At 38.2% G+C, this 11,967-nt stretch overlaps 1 protein-coding gene across 4 annotated transcripts in view; it reads right to left on the bottom strand.

Annotated features, from left to right (window-relative positions):
• Nucleotides 1-4,458: 4,458 nt before the first annotated feature.
• IL1RAP (interleukin 1 receptor accessory protein) overlaps nt 4,459-11,967 on the bottom strand; it is a 138,496-nt gene continuing 130,987 nt past the window's right edge. Inside the window, exons 11-13 of one of the 4 annotated variants that reach the window (XR_015240207.1) lie at nt 10,006-10,584; nt 9,639-9,723; nt 4,459-5,609 (exon numbers count right to left, since the gene is read on the bottom strand). Coding sequence is in view for 2 of the 4 variants with exons in the window: in XM_086674994.1 (XP_086531120.1) it covers nt 9,866-10,584 (719 nt within the window). In the remaining 2 variants the exon portion in view is untranslated. Of the gene's footprint in view, nt 5,610-9,281; nt 10,585-11,967 lie in introns of those variants that run through there. The other 3 variants (XR_015240206.1, XM_086674995.1, XM_086674994.1) reach the window with 3 other exon arrangements.

The raw sequence follows: 11,967 nt of genomic DNA, 5'->3' as shown, positions 1-11,967 counted from the left end.
AGAGAACCATGGTTGTGCCATGAAACGCATAGGAAAGTCTTGCTTTGTTATTACTATACTGACTTTTAGAATACTGGGGATAGAAAGACACAGAGTGATCCTTGAATTGTATTGATAGGGAGAATATTGCACAGTTAATGCTTTGCTCCAGGTCTCATAGCAGAGGGGGAAAATAGAATTATAGTTTTGGATTAGAACTCAGATCTCCTAATTCCTGAGATGTTGCTGTTTCTATACTGTGTAGTTTTAAAATTAGGCTCCCTTTATTAATTTTTTTGGCATCATAAAATACATGGACATATATCTCAATAGGAAGGTTGCTTGAGGTTTGCATGAGTTAAAAATAAGGGCATGAAGCTATTAGGAAGACAAAAGATAGTATTTCTTCAATCTAATTTACAAAATAGTGACCTTGTGACTTAAGATTAAAGCTTTTTTTAAGAAATTGGAGGCACCAGAGTTGAACTATGAGCAGGCTCCTGGTAAACTCATTGTATTATCTCACAGACCCTATTCCTAGACAGTAATGGACAGCAGATAAGGGAGAAGAGAAGTTGTCTGTTTAGCTTTGCAAGTGAGAAATGCAATACAGGAACTAGGTCTAAAGAGACAAAAGCATTCTTTATGACTCTTTGGAAAGAGCCCTTTCACCTTTCAAATATTCTTTCAAATATCACTAGACCTTGGATGCTGATGTGTGCGATATGGGTGGAGGAGAGGGGATTATTTAAGCATTACTCAGTGAATCAAATAAGCATAGAACTACAATATCCTACCGACTTGCTAGTCCAATCACATCCATTTTAGAGACTCAGAGGTCTGAGATACAGAGGATAAATGCTTTGATTATTTATATATAATTATTTCAGTTCAGAGCGAAGATGAGAACCTGGATTACTCCAGAGAAAGCCATTACCTCCTCATCTTCCCTCTTGCAGTGGCTACTTTTTGGAATAAATAGTCACTTTCAATCTCTTTACAAGTGAGGCCAGAATAAAACTTGTTTCAGTACTCAACCCCCAGACCCAGAATATGGCTAACCAGCCCCAGAATAGAATGAAGGGAAGGGGAAGGAGGGAGGAGGACTTAGAGAGAGAGAGAGAGAGAGAGAGAGAGAGAGAGAGAGAGAGAGAGGTGAGGGAGAAAGAAAGGGAAAAGTAAGAGAGGAGGCAGACAGGGGGAAAACAGAGACAGAGATAACCAGAACTAAGATGATATAATTCTTCCCCATTCCACATCTTCCACCAGGAAGAAGAAACGGTCTAGCCAGGACAAGACAGTTAGCTCTCGTTTGCCTTGTGGCACCTCTACAGTTAGGTAGCTTACCATGTTAGGGATGAAATTAAGAAACCTGAGGACCAGTCACTTCCCTTTTCTGGACTTCAATTTATTCAACTAAAAAATAAGTGGTGGTCTATGTTATAGTGCTGGCCCTAAAATATGCCCACAGATTTTTTGATACTCCTTCTTTCAAGAGGTAGAACTGAATTCCATTCCTCTTGAATTTGCAAGGAACTCATTTCTAACCAATAGACTATTACAGAAAGGATGCTGTGTCGCTTTGGAGACTAGGTCATAGAAGGCACTGTGGTTTCCTCCTTGCTCTCTCTCTTTGGGATCTCTTGCTCTGGGGTAAGCCAATGATGCGTCATTAGGATACTCAACCAACCTTATGGAGAGGTTCATATTAAACCTCAGGCTTCCTACCAACACTCATGTGTTTGCATTTGGAGATGGATCTTCTAGCCCTGGTCAAGTTTTCAGATGGACATAGCCCTGATCAACAGTTTGACAGCAACCTCGTGAGGAGCTCTGAGTAAGAAACACCCGGCTAAATCACTCCCAAATTCCTGACCGAAACCCACAGAAAATGTGAGATAATCAATATTTGTTGTTTTATTTTTATTTTTTTTAATCTTTATTTTCGAGAGAGAGACAGAGACAGAGACAGAGTGCAAGCAGGGGAGGAACAGAGAGAAAGAGAGACACTCGCAGAATCCGAAGCAGGTCTGAGCTATCAGCACAGAGCCCAATGCGGGGCTCCAACTCCTGAACCATGAGTTCATGACCTGAGCTGAAGTTGGATGCTCAACCGACCGAGCTACCCAGGCACCCCAATATTTGTTGTTTTAAGCTGCTAAAAAGTAATTGATTATATGGCAGCACACAAAGAAATGCAACTTTTTTTAACTTTTTACTTTTTCAGAGTCTGATTTTTTTTTTTGTAGCCTTCAACACTTAGAGCCATACAAAATTGTATTGTTTATTCTTTCATTTTTAGATATGAAAGATTACAGTTCAACTATCTGGTCTGGAAAGTACCACAGTATTCAGCAGGTTAAGAACTTTCTCTTGAGCCTCTTCCTTTTCCCCAACTTTCTTTTATAGAATAGTAATAATAATAATAATAATAATAATAATACCACTCCAAGCATGTAATTTATAGATGTTAGAGGTTCACATTTACTATATAATTTTACCCTTACATCAATCTACTGAGGTGGATATACTATACTCCTATAATATATGAGGAAATTGAAAACTTGAGAGCAAAAGTGTCTGAAAGGCACACAGTAAATAGGAGAACTGGCACTCCAGTTCAGGTCTCCTGATTCCGCTATATCCAAGGCTCTTATTTATAAAAATAACCATTCAACTTTCCTCCCTAAACCCTGACACTAAGTCCACATTTTAGCTGTCCATCTGGTATTTGGGAATTGTTACTGATCTCCCTTCCCTTTTACATTGCAGTCCTGAGGTTTGTAAATTAGTGAATAGGTTCACTTATTCTCCCTTTTATCCTTTGGTTCTTCTTAGCAGTCATTTAATTGTCTTTGCCAACAGCCAAGTTGTTATACCTTGAACACATTGTCCTACTGTAGATGACCGATGATATGGATGTAATGAATACTAGGGTTCCTGCCTTTGGTTAATTGCAGTTGTTTAATGGGGCACCTGGGTGGCTCAGTCAGTTAAGTGTCTGACTTCACTCAGTTAAGTGTCATGATCTTGAAGTCTGCGTTCGAGCCCCGCGATGGGCTCTGTGCTGACAGCTCAGAGCATGGGGCCTGCTTCGGATTCTGTGTCTCCCTCTTTCTGCCCCTCCCACACTCACGCTGTCTCTCTCTGCCTCTCAAAAATGAATAAACGTTAAACAATTAAAAAATAAATTGCAGTTGATTAAACTACATTGATTATTTTCCATAATTTTAACTACATTTTGTTTTTCTCATATTTTATGTAATTTCATAACAAGATATGAAAATAAAGGTCTCAAACCTCAGTATTTGGCAAGGAAACTTAAGTTTTACTGTAAGAAAAATATACATTGTCTAAAAGATCGGGATTTGCTTTTACTTTTCTTTTTGTCCAAATTTATGTTATTACTAATTTTTCACTGAAACATTTGCAGACATTAAAAAGGTACTTAATGTATACTTTATAAGAATATACATCTAACTCATTTTGGGAGATTTAATAGTCTGAGGTAGGCCCCAAATATGTGCAATTAAAAAAAATGCTTATTTATTTATTTTGAAAGAGAGAAAGAACATGCATGCATAGGCAGGGGGAGGGAGGCAGAGAGAGAGGAAGAGAGAGAATCCTAAACTGACTCCCCACTCAGCGTGGAACCAGATGCTGGGCTGCATCTAATGACCAGGAGATCACAGCCTGAGTAGATATCAAGAATCAGATGCCCAACTGACTGAGCCACCCAGGCGCCCCTCTGCAATTCTTTAAAAGAACTACTTGCCTGAGGTGTTTTGAAACATTGAATTATAAATTAACTGCAAGCATGTACCATAGTTTTTGACAAAAGTAACAAGTTGTTATGTATGGCTTTGTGTCTTAAATGAGAAATAAATATCAGCTTTGATCTTACTTTTTTTTCAATAAAGCATAGAATATTAAAATTCCTGTCACCTAGAGTAGGATAAAAATAGCTCATGAGGCACCTGGGTGGCTCAGTCAGTTAAACATCTGACTCTTGATTTTGGCTTAGGTCATGATCTCGCAGTTTGTGAGTTCCGGTCCACTTTTCTACAGACAGTGTGGAGTCTGCTTGGAATGCTCTCTCTTTCCCTCCCTCTGTCCCTCTCCTGCTTTTGCACACTCTCTCTCTCAATAAATAAACAAACAAAGACACACACAAAAAAACTTAAAAAAATAGCTCATGTTCTGAGTTCAGAGTTGGAATCTTCCTGCTTTCTTTCTATGAGGCCATTTCAAAGAGCCATTTTTTTCTACTTAAATATTTAAGTGTTTTGTATTATCCAGGAGAAAACCTTTGTCAATTATTCTCTAAAGAATTTTGAGTATGTCCATAATCTCCTCACTATACTAAGCAATCAAACTTTTTCTTTGTTCAGCATTGTAACTTGTTAGTATGGATTTAGGCTCCTTAAGCACAAAGAGAGATTTCTTCATGACCAAATGATACTGCACAACATTAGAGAAGTCGTAAAAATTCAAATCTTTAATACAAAGAATCCAAATCATAGAGCAGATGCATAGATGGCGGCCGACTTCATAATACCCACAACAATGTTTATTTCTTCTTTCATCTGAGCTCTAGCATGTTCAGTTTGAATTCCCTATTTAGCTCTTCAGATAAATAGATCAAGGGAGACTTTCTAATGACCGTGTTACATGCTCTGCTGTGTTCTAAATGTCTTCAATCCTTCTGAGACTCCCTGGATATTCAAAAATGAAATGGCTCGTTGGCAGATGGTTTGAGCATCACATTCTTAGAAAACTACCTAAAGCCACTGAATGGAAATTAACCAAATACAGAAACTTGCCAATTTTTAAGAATCCTTTTCCTTAATCAGAAGCTGTAATCATTATTATGCATTCCTTCTGTAACTTTCCTTAGGGAAAATTATGGACAAGGCGTATTCATTTTCGTATACTCTTTTTTCACAACTACCTGACCTGACACCTTGGCAAGCTGAGGTGGGGTGTTGGCAGGAAAGTCCTTCCATTCCTTCATTATCAAGGTATTTAACATAACTCCGTATGTAGTTCTCTTGCCTCTTCAGGCAATCTCAATATCTCATTCTTAGGCTAAGACAGTGCTTTGTGTTCACCAAGTTCCACTTCATTTTTCTCTTCCCAGGAACCCAGGAAGAATGCATTTTCCAGCCTTCTCTATGACTGGATCAGCACTCACAGCTAGTTTTGGCCAGTGGATTGTAAGTGAGAGTAATAAGTGTCATATTTAGAAGTTCAGAACAGCAGGAAGCCACACATTTCAGATGGCAGAACTACAGAAATGTAAGCCCGTATCTGGACATATAGCATAAAGACGAAATGACTCTTGTGATATAAAGCTACTGAAATGTTGGAGTTCTTTGTTAGCACAATGTAGCTTATCTGAATCTGATTAATACATGTGATGATTACAGCAATCCTACCAGATTCCAGATGTCAGTGTTTGATGTTTCATATATTAGAAATACACTGCACTAACTGCTCCTCTATTTAATTGTCTTCTTGTGCCAAGGCAACTCCAAGGGCTAAACATGCCCTATATTTTCATCTATTGCCTGCAAACACCTTGTTTAAAGGATGATTTGTAGTCTTCCTTGGCTGGAGAAAATCAGAGCCTACAAGGGTAAAAGAGGAGTTAAAGAGAGATACAAATTAATGGTTCTTAGACTTTTTGTGCATTAGAATCACCTGGAAAGTTTATTTCAAGTGCAAATCTGCCCCACTCTCGAGATCCTAATTTAGTTAATCTTGGATGGGTCAAGAAATATGCATTTTCATGCATGAACCCCAAATGGTTCCAATATGGATGCATCAAGGAACACACTTTAAGAAGTACTGGACCAGACTCTCATAAAGCTTTTCTCCTCTTATAACCTGAGTAATAAAATAAAAACTATGGAAAGGGTTTGAAAGAACTCTCATAGGTAGTAGTTGATAGTTGACCCATGGAATACCTGAATTATCAAGGGCACAATATTAAAACATAGACCTCTAGACAATGCCCAGGACCCAATAAATCAACTCTTCTAAGGGAGGGGCCCATCCTGGGATCTTCATCTTAAGATGCCCCCCAAATGATCTTTATACACACAGAAGTTTGAAATCATTGCCATAGGGACTGATTATCATTCTGCATTCTTATATCTTTATACCCAGGTAAATTTATTATTGATATCTTTTTCATGCACTTTAGTTTACCAGTCACTTCAAATTTTCAAACTAGAAGTGTACGCATTATCACTAGGATTCTTATTAGTTATAAGAAATGATAATTGGAACTCACAGTGTAAATCACAGCTGCTAAAAGATTAAATTTGTTTTTCAAGGTATAAGGGGGATACATTTTATTTTCCATTAAGACAAATACAAATAATTTATTTTGAAAGAAAAATTATAACCTGATCATAGAGTCTAGAAGACACAAAAAAATAATTCTATTTTTTAAATTCTTAAACAAATGTTAAAATAGAAAAAAATGAAATTCTATAAAATCATAATATGACAAGGCCAGATGACACATCAGACACTTGATATGACATTTAATTAGCTTTTTGTGGCTTTACATTAACTGACTTGTTGATTTGAATGTATAATGGTCCATATTAAATAGTTACAATTAGAAATACTTCCACATGAATCTTATAGGAAAAGTTCCAGAATTGGCACTAGATCAGGTGTCAGAAGTCTAGATTAGAGGCCTAACCATACTGCTAATTGGCTGAGTGTCATTAGGAAAGTCACTTATCCTAAATAATGTGTGCCTGCTCTGTACTGCTTTTGTGCATTTTGGGAGAGTAAAAAAAAAAAAAAAAAAAAGAAAGAAAAGAAAGAAGAAAGATAAGGAAAGAAAAGTGATGCATGTGAAATCAATTTGTAAACCATAACCCATTATGCAAATGTAAGTTTCTGCAACCATGAGCATGATTCCATTATGGGTATAGTACTGGCCAACACTTATCAAGCACTTATAATATGCCAGGCACTGTGCTATGCACTTACATGCATTATATCATTTAATGCCCACAAAACCCAGTGAGGTTAATAATATGATCTCCATTTTACTAAGTAGGAGATTGAGGCCCATAGAGCCCATGGTCAAACAGATAATTAGGAGAGAAGCAATACACACATTCATCTCTACTTGACTTAAAACTCCTGCTCCTAAATAGGCAATATTGCTATGTAAATGATATACATTTAACTTGCAATCATATCATGTCAATTATGAATATGCATGACCCACAAGGAAATTTTCTTATCATTTGCCTCATTGAAGTATTTGACACCGAATATTATACTCAAGTATGGCATGTTGGGTCAGAGGCTAATAACATAACCTCTTAGCCTTTCTTCATACGGTAAAAATATGGTCCATTATCTTTCTGACCCTTGTATAGCTAATGCCAAAAGCTATGACTTTATACTGCTTGCATTGTCTTTATATTGTTAATGGAAATTGATACTCACCAGAGCTAACTTTGCTTTTGAGAACACAATTATGTAGCTACTCATTCATAAGAAATCATGTTTAATTTCCATGTCTTTGCCATTCATCCTTTATTTTTTTTCACTAAAAAAATAATTCATAAATAACAAAAGTAATTTCTCAAATTTTGTGAAGATATTTTGTATTTGGGACATTGAGCTAATAAGGAATAAGATTATGGGTAAAAGCATTCTCTTCCTTTTTAGGATTTGGAGCAACTTACATTACCCCACCACCACCTTTTAACACATTGGAAGATAAACTGCTTTCTTCCAAGTGAAAATCCTTGAACATCCATCAAGGATGGATTAATCTCCTTTAAGAAGAAATGAATATAGAATATGGACTGTGCTCAATCATTTTCTGTTGGATATTCAGGTAGGTAGGATGGCCTGTCATTTCTTAATTCCAAGTTCCACGATGAGTCACATTTCCTCTGGGGAGTCCTTATTCCCATATCTTTTCTTTCAACAGGAAAAAGGATCTAATAGTTTGTTAGAACAGAGAAGGGATTTTCTGCTTTTCTCTCCAAGTGCAGTAGTGGAATAAACATCTGGCTTCTTTTCCATCCCTCACTATTAGTGACTGAGAAAGGCTGACACTCATTGGGTCATAGCTCACAAGCAGCCAGCATTAATGTATTGAAGGTGACTGCTCATGTCTGGTGTGGTCGTTTGCTCTTTTCACTCAGCTCCTGTTCAGGGTAGCAGATTGTGTTTCTGGTTGTCTTACAGTTAAAGTCACCAGACAGGGAGCCTCTATTCTCCCACCAGAGTGGATGGAAGGAACTATTTTCCAGCTTTTTCTCCTCTGATGGAGTGTTAAGTCAGATCACTATTTTGAATCCTTATTTTGAGGATTCAGGTGTTTTTGATTTGGGGACAGAAAAGAAGTCTCCCATTATGTCCTTAGGGCCAGCCTGTGTTCTCCAGTCTTACTATTGCCAGGGACACTTGAATCCCCATTCAGATATATACTCTTTGGATGAATACTTTAGTTCTGAAATTACAAACTAGTGGCCCTTAGGCTAAATACATGTTCATGCATTTTGATTGGTTCTTTCTTTCTTTCTTTCTTTCTTTCTTTCTTTCTTTCTTAAGCCATCCCATAATTGGGAGACTACTTACAAATATTAATTTTTAGATTCTTTTGAAAAATTCAACAATCTTCCAACAGTGGGGCTGAGTGACAAATATTGTGATGGAGCTGAGTAGACGTTGCTCCTTTTTGAAGAAATACTCTTCAGTTACCCACCGGCCCAATCATCTCTATTATCTCCCTCACTGGGAGATCAAATGTCATGTGCCTTTTATGATTGTGTCAAAATGTTTCAACTAAAGGAATATGTATCTATACCTATGTCCCTATAAACATGAGTCTTAGATGGACAGCATATGTATTATGTTTATATCTGGTCCTTTTTTCCTTTTTTCTTACTTTCTGATTCCTGTAGGCACTTGAATTGACTATCTCTTCTCAGAAACTTGAATGAGAAGGGATTCATATACCAAATGCTACAATAAATCCCTAACAATCTGAATCTTTCAGCTGTCAGTTCTAAAAATAATGAGATTTTGTGTAAACTTCCATTTCATTTGGAACATTTTCTCACTCGCTTTCTGTCCTTTCCCAGATTTCCTCTCATACACATGAGAAAGCAGCTAAAGAGGCACCTCAGACTTTCCTAGTACCTAAACCAAGCCTAGGTTTCCTAAAGTGGAATACTCTTCTGGTATGAATTCAAAAGCCATAAAAAGAAGAGGGGAGAGAGACAGGTAAAAACTTGTTAGTACAAATTAAATCACATAAAAATAGAACTTTATTGACGCTAACAACTTTAGGCAGTTTAGAGAGCACTAGTTTACAATGACAGAACACCATGTATCCCTGTGTGAGCGTGTTTGGTTCTTCCAGGGAAAATGTGCTATAGGTTTTCTGTAGAGCTGAGTCTTACAGCTTCCACCTGAACCAACTCATGTCCACAATGCTCCCTTGGGATATGCATACCCTGTAAGTGTCGTTACCCAAGTACACCTGACTGACTCATAACGTGAGGTGGATTGACAAACTCAGAGGAAACACACTTAAATTCTTTGCTCAGTTTGAAACTATTGGGCAAGATAGAGGATCAGACTCTAGGCAAGTTTCACATACTGACCTTCTAGGGCCCAAGAAGAGTGTGCTCTTCTGAGGCCATTAGAGAGGCAATAATTCTGGATTCAGGTCCTCAGGTCTTTTGTCTCCTAGAAATAAATAGTTTTTAAAAATCAATAAAGGGGACACAGTCTGGTAGTCCACTAGATGATAAAAATGTCAGTTATTCCCATAGGTTCATGACACAAAGAGGGCTGGTATGGATAGCAGCCACCACCCACCATACGGTAATTATAGGATATAAAAGTCATTGTTATTGGATAAATCCGTGAAATGGTGAAGAGCAAGGGCTGAGATCTGGGGAGCAGGGGGTTCCAATCTGGTGCCATTTTGTATCCATTGAGTTTCTGATTCTTGGGGAACAGGCTTACACAGGTGTGTCTCCCACTGGGGCTGGGTATGAATCTCTGCCCGGCTCTTGCTCCTGAGGTGACTCTCTCCTTCACAGTAGGTGACACAGCAGCGACAGGCCGCAGAGGGCTTCCCTCTGTGCTTGGACATTGTATCTGGGGCTGAAGAGGTGCCTGCAGCCCTCCCTGAGCCCTGGAGTTCTGGGGGCTCTTTCAAACGACTTCTCCTCCTTTGAACATGGTCCAGACTGATGTCAGACTGAGAAGAACAGCTTTCATTCCAGCCAGAGCTGGCACTCAGACTTCTCAGGGGAAGAGCCAACCGCAAGGCCTTCCAGAATTTAGAGCCAGAGTGTTTGGACTTTTCTCCCTTCCAGCTCACAAAAGACACGGATTCCTTCAGCTGCAGGATGCTTGGGTGTGGATGCTCAAGGGGGCGGTACTCAACCACAATGAGCTTGGTGGAAATGGAGTTCTGGCACATGATACCCAGTTTAAACTCCAGCATGCTGATACTTTTTTCTGTCACATAGTCTGGGCTCAGGACAACAATCATCCTTCGGCTTCTCTGAATGAAGTCAAAAACTGCTTCCACTGTATCTATAGGAAAATGGAAAGATAGGACAATGCCTAGTGAAAACTTATATAAACTGGAGTTCATCATTGTCCATCCTACAAAGGAGAGGCAATAAATAAACACTCAGGAACATAGGTTCTCAGTGTTAAATAATCTGCCCAGCAAATGAATCTTCTACATTACTCATATCAATGATTGCTAAGTTCCTGCTACCTTCAGGGATGAGAAAATTTACCACCTCTAAAATCAGCTAATTTCAGCTATTTGTAAATTATTTTTTTAAAAAATATTCTTCCCTGCCACTTTTATCTGGTAGTCTTAGATCTAATAGCTTCAAATCTCTAAAAATCTCACTGCTTGGGGTGCCCGGGTAGCTCAGTCGGTTAAACGTCCAACTTCGCTCAGGTCATGATCTCACAGCTCGTCAGTTCGAGCCCCACATCAGGCTCTGTGCTAACAGTTCAGAGCCTGTAGCCTGCTTCAGATTTTTGTGTCTCCGTCTCTCTCTGCCCCTCTCCAACTCCCTCTCTCTCTCTCTCAAAAATAAATAAATATTAAAAAAATAAAAATAAAAAAATAAAAATCTCATTGTATTTTTTTCTCATCTTTAGATTTAGATCAGCTTCGGAAGTATTATCTTATCCCCCGTAAGACATGCTTTCAAGTCTCTTTCCCCATTTTTATCCTGTTTTTCTGAATAATATTCAGTTCATATACGTGTTTCCTGAGAATAGTACCTGGAAGAGGACTGAACATAAGGTGTCAGACTTAGTCTTATCAGCAAAGAGCAATAGGGAATTGCCATCTCCTAAAATCCACACAGTTATATCTCTTGGTTCTTAAAATTTTTGGACACAGCATCAGACAGTTCATAGTATTGACCTGGTTATCAAACAAAATTCCCTTCCTTTTTGCATGTATATGTATGAAGAATTGGACTAAAAATCAATTAAAGGAGCAACAACATATACAATGGGTGGGAATCAATCAAAGACTTCTGATAATGGATTAACTTCTAATAGTTACTGTGGTGGGTTTGGACAGATTCCAATGGAAAATTCCTGAAATAAATGTAGTGCTTAACTCATTATGAGATTTAAGGGCTTAAACAATGTGATTTCCTGAAGGAAAGGATTTCCAAATGTGTAAATCACAGCCACTGATGATTCTGAAAACAAGTGCTATATAGACAGACCATGAGGTTGGGGACCTCCCCTTTTGGGGCCAGAGATGAAAGAGGGATGGAGAGACTTTCTAGCCTGTGATGACTAGCTGAAAGTTTGCAGTACATTTGATCATTACAGTTTGACATGGAATGAAGGAGCTGTGCTCCTTACCAGCTTAGTTCTTTCCAATGAGTAAATTTAACATGAACCTGAAGGGTAATTGAAAGAGACATGTGTTCA

The sequence above is a fragment of the Puma concolor genome, chromosome C2 (genome assembly GCF_028749965.1).
Source record: "Puma concolor isolate L17-30 chromosome C2, mPumCon1.1.hap2, whole genome shotgun sequence".
Taxonomy (NCBI): domain Eukaryota; kingdom Metazoa; phylum Chordata; class Mammalia; order Carnivora; family Felidae; genus Puma; species Puma concolor.
The sequence above is the reverse complement of the archived record's forward strand: the minus strand, read 5'-3'. Positions and strand labels throughout refer to the sequence as shown.